Raw genomic sequence first — 19,790 nt, 5'->3', positions numbered from 1 at the left:
AAATGAATCAAGGTGCACTGTACTAAGTTGATCAGAGCAGTTTTATTTTTTCTTGACGAGTCCATTTACTGTATTTACACTATGTAAACACGAACGAGACACAAGCTCAAAACAGACATGCTCACAGGAAATATCGCACCAAAATGCAGTTTCTGTTTATTTCTACCCTGTTCGTAGACACAGTCCGATCAGGGTTTACATCAGCTTTGAATGACCGGTTTAAGAGAGAATTTGCTCAGAGCTGACATTCATGTGAAGTAATTTATTTTCAAATAACTTTGTTTAGACACATAGAAATGTGATTTCATTAAACATACTATAAAAACATATAACACTATAAATATTGTTCAGGTATTTCCTTACAAAAACTTTGTACAGTTTAACGTTTTTTAGTTCTTTTCAATAAATCACAGATATTTATGTAGGCCTATACAATGTGGAACTACAATACAAAATTGGTATTCAAACCAAAAATGTCACCGCTCACATGAAGAGAACATAGTTGAAAAGATGTTTAAACTTGCATTACTCAAAATACCTCAGATGGCACAAAGCAGACATGGTTTAAAACAAAGATGAAACTTGCATAACTCAAAATACCTCTGATGGCAACATGATAAATGGGTATCAAATGCTGCTGGCTTTTTACAGTTTTTTTTGTCTCATAATATGGAGAGCAATCAACAAAATAAAACAACCATGAAGTATTTAAGAGCAGCACCGAAAAGTGTTAATGTAGCAAATATTCTATGTGTTGATACAATCTTTTTCAGACTTGAAACAAAGTGGTAACAGAGCTATAACAAAACTACAGTATGAAAACATACAGAATCACATCTTATTTCTCAAGACAGACTACTTTCACATGGTGACTCCACCTGTACAAAGACTTGTGGAAGAAGTGAGGGATGAGAGATGAAGCAAAAAATGTCCACCAAGTAGATATACAAATGGGAATGGAAAAATTAAAGTGATTGGACACAGAAGTGCAGGCCTTCAAGCTTTAACTTTGACGTGATAAGCCCCACATCCTTGTGAAATGTGCGAGTGTATCTGTAGTGTAGCAGTTAGGTCACAGTAACGCCTGCACTGTCTTTGCTCTTGTCCATATATGTTGGAGAGTTGCTTTTGTCTGATATGGATCCTGCTGCTGAGGGCAGGGTCTGTGAGGAAGGAGAATGTCCTGATGATTTGGCTGAAGGATCTGAGTTGGGCTCTGCCTCTGTCTCCTGCTGCGACGCTGTGGCTGGAAGAAAACAAAATACAGAATGAGAATATGGACACTTTATCTTGGTGTGTTTGTCCATTACATAGTAGAATAGACTACATATACATATATTTTATATAAAATAAAGAACTTGAGCACGTGCTGCTTGTCAAATAACATTTTAGTTTTGTGGTAAAAACTGTGGTAGAATTCATACTAAGAAAACACAACTGAGGGACAAGGGAGGAAAAAAAGAGCTTCTAGGCTGCCTTCTCTCCCGCCTACAATTTTGAATAAAAAAAATTGAGCATAATACTTTTGTCTGCTTCCCCATCTGAGTATCTGTGGTAGAAAACATCAATCCAACTGCCAAACCACTGTGCCACAGCCATGTACATCATAGCACCCAACATAAATCAACAATACACATTACATACTTTATTTAAGCAGTCTGCCCCAATTTAATCTAAATATTGCACACACTATTGCACCATGGGTGTGTTTCATGTTTGTTACATGTGTAACATGTTTGTTACCTGACTGTGTGCAGGACTTCATGTGTTCTGGCCAGTGTGCTTGCTGGCAGGGGTAATCACAGTAACTTGTATTCCAGCAGCAGTAGAAGATGGCCTCTTTCCTGCAGTTAGCACACCACTGTTTCTTTTTGGTCTCGTCTACTGCCTGCTGCTTTTCTGACTCCGTCTGCTTTTTCACCTCGGCCACCAAACGTTCTCTTTCCTGCTCCAGACTCTGCCTCATCTCTGCCATTGTCAGTTCTTCATGTAGAGCGAGACAAAACGAAATAACTTGAAAAATCATATCATCTGTATCAAAAGTGGTAAATCAACCCTCGGGAGGCGTGGGGACACATTCCTGGAAGCTGGAAACTTACCAAGATTGTGCTTCATCTCTGACAACTCCTGTTGATGCAGCCACTGGAGCTTCTCAATCTCTATTCTCAACCGCCGAATCTGTGGTAAAAATACCCAGAAATGAAAATTTGCTAAGTATTATTATGACACATTAATAAACATCAACTGATATGCCAGAATTTACCTCAGCAATTGTGTTTCCTGATGTGCTTTTGGAAAGGTCATTGTAGATTTCAGTCATTGTCCCTTTTATTGTGTCCATGATCTGCAGGGTTTTGGTAAAAACACAATATTAGTTCATAGCTTTATTATAAGTCCATTTCTCATTTCACACACTAAACCACAGAGTAGAGGATTGTAACTTACTTTGTTTGTGTACTTTGCTATATCTGCAGCCACATCCGCTGAGACAGTGGGGATCTGCAAGTCTCCAGACATTAAAGAAGAGGAGCTACCAGATGTGACCTGGGCGGCTGTTGATGTAGCATTTTGAGGCAGGTCTTTTTGTTGCACTACAAGGGACAGAGGTAGAAAAAAAAGAAATTATACATCTTTTAAAAACACATTTTACCAATATTAATGTTCAGATGATTTATTATGCTGGTGTTTATACCCTTGACTGCTTGTCTGGTCTGATAGCGGGTACTTGAGGAAGAGGAGGTCTGCTGTTGTGACTGCAGCTGCTGTGGGCTGCGTGTCTGCCCCTGACTCTGGGCCTGTGTCTGCACTGCAGACTGCTCTCCATGCTGCTGCTGCCTCTGCACCTTTTGCATATGCCACTTCTGAGACGATGTCTGGAATTTGGTTGGATTCCAAACAACTGCCCGCTGTACTGCCTGAGCTGTCTCTTTCGGCAGTAGGGGGCGTTGCTTCTTTACAGCTGTAGGTACGGGGGATGTCGTGGAGATTGATGTTGAGGCAGGAGAGGGAGCACTGGTGGATCCACTGGTGGCTGTAGCAGCACCGGGGTGACCAGAAGCTGCAGTGGAAACAAGGTTGAGGGCTGCTGTAATGGTAGGTTGCAGAGAGTCTTTCAGGCTTGATGTGGCTTCTCGTGATGGTGTAGCTGCTGCAGCAGATGAAGGCACTTTACCTGGACAGAAACAAAATAACATTGCTGCTTCAGAGTAAGGCACCCCTGGGTTCCTAAATGGGGCACTTTAAGACCAAGAAGGTTATGTAGGATTTCCCACACTGTGCTGTTTTTTTTTTTTTTCAACCAATGCCTTTAGCATTTTCTCAAACAAATTGTTGTCTCCTTGTTGTAATGAATGGCCACATACCAACAAGGAAGAACCCAAAACATTTGATTTCCTCCATTGTGTGAAATTTGAGCGAGTGGGAAAACAGCAGAAAAGTGGCAGTAAATGGGAGCAAAGCACAGGAAAAAGTTAGCAGGAAGTTGTCACTCAGTAGCAGTAAAAGTTGTGTCAGTTTATAAATGCTGCAGCTTCTCAAGACCAAGAAAAGTCTTATCTCTTCTTTCCCAGTTGAACTGAAGGAGGCTAGTGGCAAAGCCCCAGCAACGAGATTTTACAGCAGCAGTTGATGTTATGGACCACATGCTTCTTCTTCAAAACTTGAGCGTTATGAATTTTGACCATCTGCAGTTGCCTTGGTTTTACAATCCAAAACTCAGTACAGAATAGTCAATTAAAACACAATTTAGAATCATATAATGTGCCACCAGACAGACGACAGAAGGTTAGTATTCACTCCCCAAGGCAAACACTCCTTCCATTAAACACACAGTAGTAAATCAGAAATCAATGATTAAAAATAAAAAAAAACATCAGAAAAGTTTTAAAAACCCCACTATATACACTATACAGTACTGTAAAATGTAAGCTTTTTAAATGCCAGATCTCCCTTAGAGCACTCCTCAATCCTGCTTGAGGCTAGCACCCCAAGACCACATTAGTTGCTACAAGCATAACGCATCCAAATCTCCCACCAAGTGTTTTCAGGTAGACCGCAGACTTTGAACTTGTAATAGTTCTCTATAAATGTTTATAGACAGAAGGAATTTAAGTACGGTATGTTGAAAAATATGTTTGAAAGAATACTGAGGCTGTCACATATATTCTGAAAAGGTGGCTGTAATGTTTGGATGGTGTGCTCTAAGATTAATTTTGATGGATTTTGAAAATGACACTGCAGCTCGTTGTTCTAACTGTGTGACATGAGGCGATCACTTCCTCTTAACCGTACCTCTAAATGAGACACTAGTCGCAAAGAGAATCACAGGAGAAAACATCTGCAGCGCATCAACAGGCCTCACCTTCCGACTTGGCAACATTAGACTCTTTGGGAGTTTTGGCAGCAGAAGACCCGGGTTCTCTTCTCGCCCTCTTTGAGTCACGGGCGCCTTGTTCATCCCCAAGGTCAATTACGAGCTCTCTTTCAGAGTCAGAGTCTTGCTCAGCCACTGACGAGGCAGCAGCTACTCTGCCCTCCTCTGGGGCTTTGGGCTTGTCAGTGAGGGGCTGAGATGACTGGGGCGTTCTGGGCTTGTCCTGTAAGTCCTTATCTGGGCCATTGCTTCCCTGCTTGTCTTTTAGAAGGGGTTCAGGAGAGGTTTTGTCTGTTCTCCCCGTAACCCCCTCCTTAATCTCTCCCTCTGTGCTTGCTTTGGGTCTTTTTCTCTCTGCTTTGTCCTTGTCGTCCTGGGCAGAGGTCTTTGGCTTGTGTTCTTCGTCGCTGAGATACTCGCTGTCACTCGAGTCAGACTTCTCAGAGTCCTCAGAGTCACTGTGATCCACGCCTTTATACACATCTTCGGAAATCTCATCTATCCCTGCATGGAGAAAGAAACATTCTTAATTACATGCTTTTTAAAACAGAACACTTTATACCAAACAGAGCAAAATAAAGAAAGATAGATTTTGGTATTAGCCTGACCCACCACCAGTGCAAAGTCAGGAGCAGACATCACGTTCCAACATTACTGAACAAAAATCTCAAAAGTCATCACATTTATAATTTATTATATCAAACTCTAAAAATAGATTCTTCTTTCAAATGGACTACATCACACAAAAATGTGAAATACGTGGCCTTACTAGAAATTCTTTGTTATTACTTCTACCTACGAGGTTTTGGTTCAGTCTGTTTGTCAGTAGGATAAGGGAAAAATAACTGACCCACTTTTGACGAAAGGGTGTATCATAGGTTAAGAAAGAACCCATTAAATTTTGGAGCAGATCCAAATCACAAGGTGGATACATTAATTATTTTTCACTATCTCACAATAATTATAGGATTCAGTTTCAAGTTGGCCCCTCCTGGCTGGCTCGAGAGAGCAGCAGTGTGTTGAGCAAGCTAGACAGCAGCCTTACCAACAACAAAGCAGTGAATCAGAGAAATAAAACAATATTATCTGATTGTTTAATGCCCACATGTCTGCACAACACTGCATTGCTGGATCACACATCTGTAGCTGTTCATACATCGATGACAGGGGGAAAAAAGAAGAGAAACGGAGACTCCATACGTTTCATTGGTTGGGGGCTACAAGCACACCACCCAAATAATAATAATTAGAGGAAAATACAAGTACATGCAGGGGCTCTGCTCATGCCACCACAAATTCCTAGTGGGTCATAAGTGGTGAATGTAAGGGGTGGCATTAGAAAACTGGACTATTGGCCTTGGCAGGAGTATGTGCTCTCCAAAAACCCTTCCAGTTAGCATTAAAATTAACATCCGGTCAGCACAGTATTACATGTTCAGTACAAGGACAGCGTTCTGTGCCAAAAAAAAAAAAAGCAAAAGTACCTAGCTGTGCCTTGCAGTTCTCAATAGTCTTGTCCAGGCTCCTGACTGGTCTTTTTGGGGCAGTGAGTGCAGCTGATCCTCCCTGTTGCTGCTGATTTTGCTGTTGCTGTTGCTGTTGTTGCACAGTCTCACTCAGCTCCTTCAGATCCATCTCAGCCTTCACCCGATCTGAAACGCGCAGGTCAATGTTCACTTTTCCGTACAAGTTTAACATGACAGAACTTTCAACATGATGATGGTGGTGATGATATGCTCATTTTTAGCCTTTATGATAACATCATTACAGTATAAAGTATGTGTGCTGTTGGTACTGACCCAGATTGAGATTAAGGATGCCACCTGTGCCTGCAGTCCTCTCCTGCTTGGGCACCAGTCCAGAGTTAAAGGGCTTTGGACTGCCTGCCACACTGCCTGCAGGACCCATCTTTCCTGAGACAGGAGATGCTGTAATTAGAAGAAAATCAAAAAAAAAAAAATTATGATATTTTTGTTTAGTTATTTAGAATGTTTTTAATGGCATCAGTCCACTTATGGCTCCTCATCTAGGGTGATGTAGACTTTAAACATGCAATAACTGATTGTTCTGGTAACTTGGGAGTCAGCGGAAGCTAGTTATGAACACAACAGTGACATGTCATCACAGGTTATTAGACTTAAGTTAACTTGTCAGCAAACAATAGCTTCCAGAGGATACAGAGCAACATAATCATTCATTTGAAGATGTTTTGGCCACCTGACAAAGAAGGTCCATTATTAACTCATCTTTTGGCACTGGTCTTTGTCTCTACCAACTCCCAAAAAGTAATGATGGCTCTTTAGCTGATCAATGCTCCTCTGTGTTCACCAAATCACTGTGTCTATCTTCATATTGGTGCCATGCAGGTAGTGTATAAAGGGTTTCTAAAGCTCAATGCTTCAATAGCACAGAGGCTGAGTGTGGTCTGAGAGAATCAAAACAATAAAGCTATGGGCTGGACAGCTAAACAATGAGCTGAATCTCTCCATCTCTCCACAAAGGTGAGAGAAGCTGTAGATTCAGATGATTATTCTCTGAATTCTGATTCTCTTTCACATTGTCACATCATTTTCATATCATTATCTGATGCTTTATGATTGATGAAAAAATTGTGATTGTAGCTACTTAAACATTTATTTACCAGTGCAGTCCATTGATTCCTCTCCAGTGCTGTAATGGAAGGCAGGATTCCTGCTGGCTTTTTCCATATCCTGCTCTCCATCAGACCCGGTATGAACCGAGGAGTTGGTGCTCATCGGAGACCGAGGCATGTCTGTCGTGGAGACCCTCCGACTCATCCCACTGGGTGTGGAACTCTTGCCAAGGACCATCTTAGGAGATGCGGTTATGTCAAAGTTGAAGCGAAGTTTATCTGGTTTCTCTGTTTTCACTGTCCCAGCACCAGGGTTGGAGGGGTCCAGTAGCATCTGTAGCTGGTTATTGGGTGTGTAGGGAGTGCGGAAGGGTGCATAGTTGAAAACCCCAAATTTCTTGCGAATGTTTTCCACGTAGACTTCCATCTCTTGCATGGCACTGTTGAAAATGCTCTTTGTTTTCTTCACAGAGAAAGGGATCTCTTTGGACATGAGGTAGCAGTTGTTGATGGGGACCCAGGCTCTACAGGAAAACACAGGGAAACGCACAATAAAATATTTACTACACCAGAATAACCAGGAGAATAATCTTTGCCTAGTTTTTCAGTCAACCCTATACATAAAGCCCCTAAAATGGTTAGAAGTTCTCACCTGTCATGTTGTCCAAAGAAGCGCGCATCTACTTGCCCATCCTTTTCCCGAAGTGCTTTAGCTGGCCAGAAAGGAAAGCCCTTTAGCTTGGCCCAGACCAGTGGATGGGGTTGACTCTATTAGGGACAAAGCCAAAAAATCCAATGCTTTACAGACCTAAAATCTATAGCAAAATGTATGAACACATCTTGAATGTACAATTTAAGAGAGCGTGAAGACCTACACATGGCTCACAAAACCAGTTGTCCCTTTTTTGGCATGAAGACAGGTAGCACTCTGGACACACCTCAATCTCATTCATCTAAACATACATATTGCATAACAAAATTAATTTATAAAAGCAGACAAGAACACACAATTGTTAATATTAAGTTAACAAAGCTTCTTTACCTCATGCTCACAAATCTTGACAATGACTTTTGCAGTTGCTGTTAATTTGTGATTACCTGGAATAAAGTCAAAACATTAATTCATGTTTTCTTCTGTGAATTAGCAGCAGGGGAAGATGATATGACAGAGTGGCCTACCTCCATTGTAGATAATGCAATTGTGTAAGATCCATTTCATATCAGCAAGGAAGGCTTCAGTGCAGCCATACATTTTCTTTTTGATATTCTGTCAAAAAAGAAAATATCAAAGACAAGATATTTCAAAGAAAATAATCTGATTAAATTGAAAAAAAAAACCCAGAAATTTCAGGTCAGTCTTTATGTTTCTATATGCAATTCCATAACTTAATATGTCCTCAAAGTGGCAAATCTGACACTCAGAGTCTGTCGACAAGGAACAGTTTTTATTTTCTTTGTGCATTCTCTTTGTACTATTTGCAAATGAAAGAAAATTAATGTTACCTTTTCTAATGTACACAGGTCCATGGGGTGGAAAATGTACTCTGCATAATCTGGGTGCTGTTCTAGAGACACAGGCTTCTGGAAAGGCTCAGTCTGGTGAATATGAAAAAAGCAACAGATGCATCAGCAAAAATATCATTTCTTTGATACATTTCCTTTTGTTGTTTTTCCATTATTAGACCTTTTGAACCAGCATTCAGTCGATCTTAACAGGTCTTACCCCAGGCTGCTTAATCTTTTGGAGTGCAAATTTGAGCAAGTAGGAGAGCTGGTCTATCGTCAGCATTGTCATTGCCTTGCTCTGGGTTTCAATGCATTCAGCGACTGTTATTTTCTGCAACAACATGACACGAATGAACATATAATAATCAACACTAAGCAAAAGCACTGAACACTGATTATTAAAAATTACATGATAACTTTTGTAAAGTTTACATTATCTGCTGCCTTTGGTTTTAGCTTCTACATATCTTTAAAAATTGTGCCAATGAAAAACATTCATACTAAATTTCCATAAATGCAAAAAATGAGATTAAAAGTCACACCTGAAGCATCTCTAACTTGTAGTGTGTGCACATTGCTTGCAGGGTTGTCGCACCATGTGCCATGAAGGGCCAGGAGTCTGCAGATTTGTAAATCCGCCACAGACAGAAAAGCAGGTGATTTGTTCTTCCTCTGGCTGCTCATGGCACATAGTCTGACAGCCCTTTTGTCAACCAAGCAAGCAAGATTGTGCCCTGAGTCCCACAATCATTTGTGTACACCCACACACACACATCTTCAACAAGATACCTCACACTCTGGACAGAACCAGTCGCCCTCGGGCTCAGCTGGTAGTTTGAGGCACTTGGCATGGTACACCCTGGGGCAGAGCTCACAGCAGAGCACCTGGCCCTCGCGGTGGCACAGCCAGCAGTAGAAGTCATTCCTGCCGTCCTGCGGTACAACATCAACAGGGTCTGTGGTGAGTGCTGGCTGCTTCATATAGTAAAAGGGACCATGTCTTAGCTCTGACTGAAATGCAGGCAAGAGAAACAGGGGGGCAGGTTTCAAAAAACACGCAGGAACACAAAAGGTGCAGTGCAACTGAAACAAGGTAACAGTCAGGTGGGGGTAAGCAGGGCAAGCAGCATAGAGTAAAGACAATAAACAACAACACAAGAGTTTTTAGGTAAATGAACTACATGAACATTTAGTCATTTAGTGACTGAACTGTGACTCAGAACTGACTAATTCAACAGGTTTTAGGTTGTTAGCTTAAGGCCTTCACCTGAAAGTAAACACAATGTGGTTTTATGCAGTTCTCTGCTAAGTATCTAACTGGAACTTCGTACTGGTGCTCCTTAATGGATCACCAGAACACAATTTATCTGTTTTCAAAGCCCGAGATGATGCTTCATAGTTTGAATTATCTTCAGCTTGCATCACCTGAGCTTACACCAAATCAGTGTTGGGTATTAATTTATCATGAGTGGTAGTGCTAAAACTTATTATTCGATCAGAAAGTCACTAACTAGCTTCACTTCCAACACCAACAATTATTTTTTTAATATCATGCATGTTTATCAAAGGGCTAAAAGGACAAAAGGGAATCACTCAACACCTCATAATGTGGTGAGCAGATATTAAAAATGTACACATCAAAGTCAGATATCACCAAAATGCAGAACAAAACAACAGTACATAGGTTACCAGGTGACTGATAGGAACACAAACATGCAAAATATCTAAAAGAATAATAAAGTAACTGTGATTGGTGCTGCTTTAATCCTACATAACACATCTATGACAACAAAACATATCCATCGTCACAGCAGGTAACATCCATACAAGTTTGTCCACCTTTAAGCTGACAGCATACTACAGTCAAAATCAACTGATGCAGGCAACGACGTGCAGTCTTTTTCATCTGATTTGTAACTGTATTATAATGTTTCAGGTAGTCTGTGCTACAGAGGAAGACAAAAGGCTCTAGTATAACCCTGTCAGAACTGTTTTTTGCTCTGCCAAAAACCCCACAACTTTCCAAAACTGGATTAGGGGGTGATGTGTCCAGCAATTTCTTTCCAACTTCCCAAAACGAACAATCTGACATTCATATCCAAACTGGCCAAGACCACTGGTCTGTCTGGCCTGTCTTGGCCAGTTGTGTGGAAATTAGAATGGAGCTGGGGTTTGAACTTGTGTTTTTATTATTTTTTACTACTATTACTACTACAACTATATGACAATAGTATGTACAACAAATATGAACGCCTTTCATCGGATGCTCAAGTCAAGTCAAGTCAAGTCAACTTTATTTGTATAGCCCATTTTTACAAGCAGTTTGAACAGAACAACCATAAACACATCTGATTTCCGACAAGTTCAGATAAGTCAAACTAACTCAGTCTTTTGCATTTTGCTAAAATATTTTTTCCTTTCAACGTGCTGAATTGCTTAGGTACATGATGAATGAAGAAGACAAAGTAGCTCAAACTCATGATGCCTTTGCTTCCCTTTTGCTTCTAACTCCACTTTCTAGTATTACACTGGCATTTGTCTACAACACTGTACTCCACATCCCTTGAGGACATGGCAGATTTTGAAATTAGTGTACTGTAGCCCTTACCTGGTCTTTGCTGTTACAGTTGACAGCACCAGGTTTCTTCTTTTTCTTGATAGGGCTGGGGGAGGTGTCTGAGGAAGAGTGTCCATTGGAGGAATGGGTGGGACTTGACACCTTTCTCTTTTGTGGTGCCACTAGTCGCTCTGCTGGCCCTGGTGGATCAGGAACTGGATGCAGAAAGAAAGTCAGGTCATCAAACAGAAGAGAGGCTTGTCCAACACAAGCTTCAGAAGATTAATATTTCAAGAAAGTAATTTAGCTTTTAGAAGAAAGAAGTAAAGAGGATGAAAAGAATCATAAATCATAACACAGCTCACTGTGAAACTATGAAAATGCAAATTGAAGCAAGTCAGATTCAGCTGAGCAATTCAACATTCACATCCAGCAGTCTTATTTTAGAATTTTGTAATCATGATCATACTAATACCTACTGACAGCCACCACATTGATCTAAAAAGCAGTTACTGAAGATAAAGGGACCCCTCTATATCACAACAAATATCAAGAGGGCTCCCTTTAACCTAACTAGACCTTGTGCTGCTACTTGACACAACATCTTAATAGGCAGGCAGGCATAATGGATTAGATTCGCAGTCAGTAGTGATAAACAGGATGCATTAAACTGCTATTGAGCCTTATAGTACATAAACAAGACTCTCGACATTTTCTGAAACTACAACAACTAATATGTTTTGACTCCTAATGTTAGATCCTCGGCCTTAGAGACTTACCTTTGGATCGTACGGATGCATCCATCCCCTCTACCACATCAGACTCTGTCTTTACCTCGTCCTCAGCCAGACTGCAGAGCATCACCGAACAAGAGCACAGAGACACACAGAAAGAATGGCAAACACAAAATCAGAAAGGGTGTTCTGAAACCACATCAGCATAACAGTAAACAAGTGGAACACCACCTAAGGCACCTGGGTCCCACAGGATCTGTCAATAGGGACTCTGCGGGTTTCCATTGTTATTGTTGTCATTTGATGTCATTTGATTTCAGCATATTTCTGACATCATGGTATGAAGTTCAAATCCTTTCTATATTATCTCGTGACAAACGAGACTGAATATGGTCTTTATGTTTCAAGAGAGCGAATGGCAACAATCACCATGGCAACGCTCCTCTCTGCTAAGCACAAGTTGATATTCACAACAGCACATAGGGCCATTTAGCTGGCATTACCCTGTACCTCCAACACAGCTCTAGACTGTGGTCTGACCTGGTCCTGATCTTTACTATGCTTTGTTTATAACAAATGGTGAACAGTCTTTTAGCAAGGAGGGAATCGGAGGCAGTCGGTCCATACTACTGGAGGGATAGAGTCTCATGGTGATTAACAACATACTATGTTTCTGCTCTCTCTCAAGCCCCTTCAGTAACAACAACCCTCGAGGGATTCAGACCAATTCCTGGAGACCAACTGCAAGAGATCCATCTAACAAGCTTCAAACATGGTCTCCCTCTCTTTCTTCACCATATGCATTTTTATGATCATAGCCATGTCCATTTCACTGTCCACCACCTAATGCGTAAATCTGATGCCAAATATTTTCTATTTAGCATATTATTATATTCATATAGATAATCTTGGCATTACATAAACCATTGTGTGTTTTTCAAAATCAGACCTCAAAATATCTGTCTATTGTACTGACTGTTTACTGATCTACACAGACAAATATTAATATCATAGCTTAATAAATCCATCATTTGCGAATCAATTCAAAATCTTAGAATACAGAATCTGCAACACACACATCTAACACAGGAAAAAAAACGTGTCTCCCAGGTCTTCAGTCCCGCTCACATCTCATTTCCTCTGAGGAAAAAAAGCATGAGAATAAAGGGACTCCGGCGATAAATGAAAGCCTTTGAGTGCTTGGCTCCTCCTTTGTCAGAGCGACAGAGGGCCTCGTTCCAAGGATGTTGCTTTTATTCACAAGCCCCAGAGAAGAAAACCCTTGCAAGGACCCCTGACAGGTCAAACACTTGACCAGTTCATAGCACTAGCTGCAGCTTCTGGCTTCCAGCTAGGACGATAGGTTTACATGCTACGACTCAAAGGTCAACCACATTTGTTGGATAAGCTTCTTTCTTGTCCCTTCTGAAAGTAATGGAATGCTCTTTCTGCCCCCTCCTCCACCCTTAAAGAGACATCCCTCACAAAGTTGATCAAATGTCAGTTCGGTGATAGGCAAAGGGAGGTTAAAACACACACAAGTTTACTGAATCAGATAAACTCTAAAAGAGATTGGAGGTGATCGCATCAGCTATTAAACACACACTCCTTGATGTTTGCTTCACTTTCCAGAGGTTTAACAATGATACACAAACAAAATATCAAATTCTGTTACCAAGCAAACACTGTAGCTCACAGTCTGTCAAGGCCATTCAAAACACATTTCTTAGTTTCTTGCCCTCTCAGGCATTCAAACTGGCAATCTAAGACAGCTCATCAAACTGAAATTTAGGAGAATAAATGTGTCAAACTTGCATGGTCTGAAAAAGGGGCAGTTTCTTTAAAAAATATGGCATAAGGGTATCTTGTTTCAGCCCGCCAACAGTCACGCACACATAGACACACACACACACACCCCAACCCCTCCAGGGCCTTCCTGTTCCGGACTGAACGAACAAACGAGGCCCACATGAAAATAAGAAAACGTTAGCCAAAGCACGCTGCTACGTGTACCAGAGCCCTGAAAAGCGAGGACATCCGCCATCACCAGTCAGCCCAGAGCTGTTGCACAGTGTCACAACCCTATATTACATTCACATTTAATACCAATGACAAGATCTGCTGCAACTACCAAGAAGACAGGATAGCCAGCAGTTTTAAAAAAAAGAAAGTATGCTGATCCAAAGGGTGTTCTCAGATCAGGAAGTATGATCCAGGAGAGTTGGACAGATAAATCCTCAGCAGATTCTGGGATATATTCCAGAGAGACGTGGGTTCAAGAAAACACTGACAGCATTCCCCTCTGCAAGTAGTACCTGATGGACAAAAAGGAAACCACACTGACTCAGTGCCTTTAGATTCCACTCCTGTGAGAAACGAGCAGGGTTCTCTCGTCACAGAAAATGGAGGCCACAGCTTGCTCCCCTCCCCCCTCTCCCCCATCCCCCACACCGAGGCTCAGACTCAGGCACTGGCACATCCATGCAGGAGGACCAGAGAGATCCATGGTGATTACAGTCCAGCATTTTAAAAAACATGGCTATTTCAGGACAAACCTTCATGGCCGATCACAGAGATAGAAGAAAAACACAGGGAGGGAGACATGAGAAACCCAGCAAAGTGAAAAGCAATCATCTCTCTCTCTCTCTCTCTCTCTCTCTCTCTGTCTCTCACTGTCTTTTTTTTAAGTCGTCGATCTTGGCTTCCCTCCTCTCATTCCCTGTGAATACTGCTGTCATAGAATAATTAGATTTCATTTCAAAAAGAGAGAGAGACCAACATTACAAAGCCATGCTCAGATAGTGGCAAAGCTATTCTCTATACCTTGAAGAAAAGGCGGTTTTCAAACACCAAACAGACAAATATCTGAACAAACAGCCTTTCTATGTGGCATTCTGGGAAAGCCATTCACTGCAAACATTATATTGTACTCTCACCACTGGAACTGCCACTGAAAACACTTGGGATTAAATAATGTTGACTAAAAAACATCCTACTCACCATGCTACACAAAACCCCAGAGAGATTATTAGGTTTTGTGAAACGACAAGATTCAGCTTTCACAAGACCAGCAACCACGTGCAGACAAATGAAGAAACGCACCCCAGTAGCTGTAACAAAATAATTAAAAGCAGAAGGCGCAAGCCCCTTGTGTACATTTTATTAACTATTCATTTTAACAACATAAATACTCCTGTCTCAGCATGACATCTTTACAACGTTAAAATAATGTCCCAACACCAAAGTATACTACTCGTATGCACAGAATATCCTGCATAAAAGAAAGATTTGACCTGAATTTTATATAAGTCTGTAAAGGGTGAATCAAAGATGGCTGTGGAATTTTCCAGAAGGCCCTTGCTCTCCCTGCTGCTCTCCCTCTGATTGTCAATCTTTAACCTCAACTGCAGCTGCAATTGGCTAGAGGGCCAACAGGGTGGAACATTATTGGTCGGCTGTGCTATGCCACACGGATCACAGTGTGCAGGCTCCCCTCTTCCTCTTAAAACGCATTTTTGCTGCAATGCAGAGATTTCCCCCCTGCATTAGAGAGTTCATATTCTTTCAGTTTAGCTTTCCTTTCTTGATTATGACAGCATAAACCAGTGGGGATTTGCAAAAGGCCTTTTGAGAGATTATATGCTTGGTTGTGATGCATAACTCACTGCCATTCCAGCGTTGCCAACCTGCTTATAGCCTACGTTGGCTCAAAAAGAGGCCCCAAACGATCGTCCCATCACTGTGATATTATGTATGGCTGACATTTATAAATATCAACGTAACATTTATATTACAGTCCCACTCATACATGATATCATCCACATGAGTAACTCATTAATAGTCAGTAGTGAAACTCAACTTTTGGTTTGGGTTTTATAGACAGAGTGATTTAGCTGTAGTCTAAGAGGAAATGCTGGTTGTAACATTACTATTTTCTGTAGAGGAAACATTTGCTTCCTCCACAGAGTTGAGACCGCTAAAACAGCGATACATGATGTGACACGATGTACAGGCAATGGCCGGAAAAATATGAAACAGCAACAAACAGTAAGGAGTTTCCTCGTACACCTTGTGTTTGAGCTTTTTTTTAAACCTGTATTTCATCTATTAATGACGTTTCTGTCTTATGTGTAAAAAAGGGAAAAAACAGTATGATAGGGCAAAAACACGAGAGCCTAAAATCTTCTCACACGTCATGTAAAAAACGTGCATAGTCTCATGTTGTTCCTCTGCCCTGCTGTCTGGTCTGTGAAGAGAAGACTAGAAGTGAAGAGCCCTCTAAAATGGCCACTGTCTGTCAGAGGATCAGAAAGTGGAGGAGACAGTTTCACAATAGTGCTGTAGAGTTGACAAAGCCCCAGGCTGTAAACTCGGGGCTTATGGCTGTAAAGAGACGCACCCTCAACATGTTATTTCTAAAGATAAGACTGGAAGAATTTGGAGAGTACTGCTTTTCAACAAAAGGTTTGTTTCATGCCGGCTCATCCTCCGATCAGTATGAAGTGCAGAAACTCCCTCTTCTGCACAGATGGCTTTGATGTGTACCAAATCATACAATTCCAGTATCTGAATAATCTTCTTTTTTCTTTTTTTTACACATACACAAAAATATGAGACAGAAAACCAGTATTCATCTATGCCCTGCACTCTTTATCCTCTAAACAAGCACATCTGTTGCCCTCCACGTCAATTCCCCGGCCTGGCATGACACACAAGAAAACAGCACAGAGCCAGTCTACTTACAGAGGGTACATAATACCCCCCCACACACACCTCCATTGCCCATCCCCCATTATTTCTCTGCCAGGCTGCAACACAAGACTGCCACAACAGAAAGGAGATGTGGGTGCCATTTCCAAATCCAACTCTCTTTTGCATTATAAAAAAGGAAAAGGATTTGCCATGGTGCACTCTGTCTCCTGTATGGCAGCCTGGTTGTCTGGGGCACCCATGTGACCCTGAGACATAGAGAGAGAGCAAGGGTGAGAGTCGTTTCCCAACCCCCCACCCTCAGCGCTGTGGAGCAGAGAGGCCTGGCGAGGCCTCCAATCCAACCCAGCTCCTCCTCCTCCTCCTCCTGCACACTAAACTGATTTTAAGGTGTGCACATTTGTCATGAGAAACCAACAGTCACCACAACAACAAGAAGGAAGCCATGTTGTTATCAGAGAGTTGAGATAAAAAAGACAGAGCTTACCTCTGTGGATGCATGGCTGCCTGACACACTGTTATGTCAACACTTATAAAACATGGAGGACACTCTCAGCCCTCAGCCGGGGAAGGCTCCGCTCTTCAGGCAAGGCGATCAGGCCCCAGTGATGTTAGCCAGATCCTGACTGGTCGCTCTCCTCACAGGCAGGATACAAGGCTGCGTCTGATTGGCCGAAATGTTTCCTGAGTAATTATCTTTGTTCAGTGCAGGCAGGGGCAGCACTGAGAGTGTCAGAGACAGGGGAAGAAAAATAAGCACAGAGCTAGGCCTAAAACCACAAAATAACAGGATTAATGTGCGTATTTTTGACATACAAACCCCATGTAACAACGTGTTTAAGCTTCCAAGTGTAGAATCTGGCAGTGGTCGTCTGATTTGAAGGCTTTAGCAGTAGAAATGGCAGCATGTAGACAGAGCAGGACACCATGGCTTCTCTGCACAAGCCTCCATTTTTTTATGTGGAGAGGGCCTTTGTTTAAACTCCTCCCTCCCCCTTGGCTGTTTCCAGAGAAAGGAGAGGCTGTCGCTCCTCACCTATTTAAGCAATTCAACACCCCCCCTGCCCCAAAAGAAAGAAAATAAAAAGGCAGATAAAATTAGACGTTGTATAGTCAAATTATTGTAATGGTTTGTTGTTGAGGAAATCGAAGAAGACATAGAGTTCTGACAAAGCTATGCCTATTTATGTCATACATTACTGTTGTTACTGTAATATCCTCAATATATAATGGGTCAAATAGTGTCAGCCAAACATACATACATATAAATCTACAAGCAAATGCTTCACAAAATTTGGTAAATACAGCAAAAAAAACACAAAATGAATATGCATCTCCCCATTTCCTCTTCCATGTGAAAGAACACTAAAATTAATGAAGTGATTTGAAAAACCCTGGAGGAACTAAAAATAATTTGTGTGTGGCGTTATTTTTCCCTGCTGAAACTGTGTTCATCAATAATTTAACACAGCTGGATAAAGCACCAGTTTCTGTTGTCCTTCTGACATTCAGAAGCAGTGAAATATTAAAACAATAAATATACAATGTAATGAAATCCTATATATTAACCATGCCATAAATACAATACACTCATAATGTTCTTATTTTGTTGAATGAATTGAATTAACTGTTGAACAAACTGTGGTCATATGTAAGGCTGTAATTCATAGTGATATACAAACTATTGCCTGTAAAATTGCCAGAGTTTATTCTACACTGATATACTTTTATTTTAGATTTATATTTTTTTCTTAGACTGTGTGAGACTTCAGTACACAGGCAGGCATTTCCGCAGTCTTACTCCTCCACAGATGTTAAAGGGGGTTTCAGAATATAGAAAAAATGAAATGCTAACAAAAGCTTTGATGACAGATATCGTTGCTTTCTTACAACAGTACATGAGGAGTGTTAAATGGTGTTCCCACTGTATACAATACTGGTTGAGTTTGAACAGAGGATCTTCTGTGTACTTCAGATCTAAGTGACGGGGAGAAAAGAAAAAAATTATACCGCCCAACGTGGGGCTCGAACCCACGACCCTGAGATTAAGAGTCTCATGCTCTACCGACTGAGCTAGCCGGGCTGCACATGATCACACATTCTGAAAATTCTCTCATAAATTTGCTCCAGCTTATATCTTATATTATTCTATTTCACCACTATTTCACGTGTGAAGCTGCGTCAGGTTGTGCTGGCGTCTACCACTGTAATGAGAAAGGGTTAGCGTTAAGGCTTTAGCGCGTTAGGACTTGCTGTCCCGGTTCTGTCTCACACTGACCTCTAGCGGCAAAGAACAAGAATTGTTAGATTGAGCTAAGCCGCATATTGTTGAGTTACTAACATACGGTGTTGGTTGAATGGTCATGACTAACGGCCACTAAAGACTCCTTTGGGTTATGGACAACAATCCCATTAAAGCGGCTTTCTTTCGCTAGCGACTGTTACAAGTGCTTTCACTTTTTTAGACGGATAGTACCGCCTCAAAAGCCTTAAAGAAAAAAACAAATTAACGGTTAAATCTGTTAATTATGTGACGGCAGTGACAACTTGAGCTGACGTTTCGGTGCGCAGTGCATTTGTATCATGTAAACATTAATTACCTGACTGCTGATTTTCTCTGTAAAATTAACCTGTATGTAAATTACCGTTTGTGGAACAAGGCCACCATCATCACTTGTTACCCTGTGAATGACGGGAGACATGCACACAAAGTTGTAACTTCCTGTAATTATTTATTTTTCAAAATAAAATCTTACGCAAGAGGCAAGTGAAAAAATGCAGGCCCACCCACGAGACAGGTGTGGCTGCACGGCATATTTTGCTCTGGCAATATTTTCTCCCAATAGGTGATGAAAGCCAGATATTTTAGGATAGAAATAAAGTAACCTCACTGTATCAGTCTACAAGTCCTGCATAAAAAAAATTACATGAGAAAAAAGTATAAAAATATTATGGGCAAAATGTGCTTAGTGTGGAAGTAAAAACAAGTAGTCCCTCTTGTTATGCACACTGGACCTTTTCAGTTACTATGTTAGCAGTACTTCAGTGTTGTGGCAGGTCGAGGTGGAACTGATTATGTCTTTTGCTTAAAAAGAAAAATACTTGAAACTCTAATGACAGTACGGTGAAATTAAGTTGAGTAAATGTGATTATAATAGCATGCATTCATACAAGGCGACGTTACACACAATTAGTCAGCCTGTTGTATACAATACCCTCCAAAATTACACATAGGCCAGACACATAAACACTAAACCAATACCACCACTATCACTGGCATCAGTTTATACACGGACTCTACACAGTCTTATAAGAAAC

The 19,790-nt window shown here is 41.2% G+C and overlaps 1 protein-coding gene and 1 non-coding gene across 5 annotated transcripts; both read right to left on the bottom strand.

Moving 5' to 3' along the window:
* Positions 1–23: 23 nt before the first annotated feature.
* On the bottom strand, positions 24–17,528 carry LOC124063619 (protein kinase C-binding protein 1-like). Of its 4 annotated transcripts, none has more exons than XM_046397445.1 (21): positions 17,293–17,528; positions 16,960–17,195; positions 11,808–11,878; positions 11,080–11,243; positions 9,261–9,404; positions 8,689–8,802; positions 8,469–8,561; positions 8,145–8,232; positions 8,008–8,063; positions 7,841–7,918; positions 7,618–7,733; positions 7,014–7,489; positions 6,172–6,300; positions 5,857–6,024; positions 4,361–4,876; positions 2,693–3,172; positions 2,446–2,591; positions 2,264–2,344; positions 2,100–2,178; positions 1,744–1,983; positions 24–1,246 (listed from the first exon to the last, which is right to left on the bottom strand). In XM_046397445.1, exons 2-21 carry the CDS (start codon positions 16,971–16,973, stop codon positions 1,068–1,070), a joined length of 3,432 nt encoding a protein of 1,143 aa, XP_046253401.1. In that variant the 5' UTR covers positions 16,974–17,195; positions 17,293–17,528; the 3' UTR covers positions 24–1,067. The 4 variants fall into 4 exon arrangements, with proteins under 4 accessions (XP_046253401.1, XP_046253399.1, XP_046253398.1 ...); XM_046397443.1 differs by having other exon boundaries at positions 9,261–9,482; positions 17,289–17,527; XM_046397442.1 differs by having other exon boundaries at positions 9,261–9,482; positions 17,293–17,527.
* Positions 17,529–18,482: 954 nt separating this feature from the next.
* On the bottom strand, positions 18,483–18,555 carry trnak-cuu. The gene has a single exon. It is a non-coding gene; the product is annotated as a tRNA-Lys (tRNA).
* Between the last annotated feature and the right edge of the window lie 1,235 nt (positions 18,556–19,790).

Source organism: Scatophagus argus, chromosome 8 (assembly GCF_020382885.2).
Source record: "Scatophagus argus isolate fScaArg1 chromosome 8, fScaArg1.pri, whole genome shotgun sequence".
NCBI classification, from domain to species: Eukaryota; Metazoa; Chordata; class Actinopteri; family Scatophagidae; genus Scatophagus; species Scatophagus argus.
This window is presented reverse-complemented; position numbering and strand designations above follow the sequence as displayed.

Excerpts from the sequence above, each read along its gene's own strand:
- LOC124063619 (XM_046397443.1), bottom strand. Across the intron at positions 6,301-7,013 it reads GGAATCAATGGACTGCACTG|CATCTCCTGTCTCAGGAAAG; the intron begins GTAAATAAATGT and ends TTCTAATTACAG. Across the intron at positions 2,592-2,692 it reads GACCAGACAAGCAGTCAAGG|TGCAACAAAAAGACCTGCCT; the intron begins GTATAAACACCA and ends TGTCCCTTGTAG.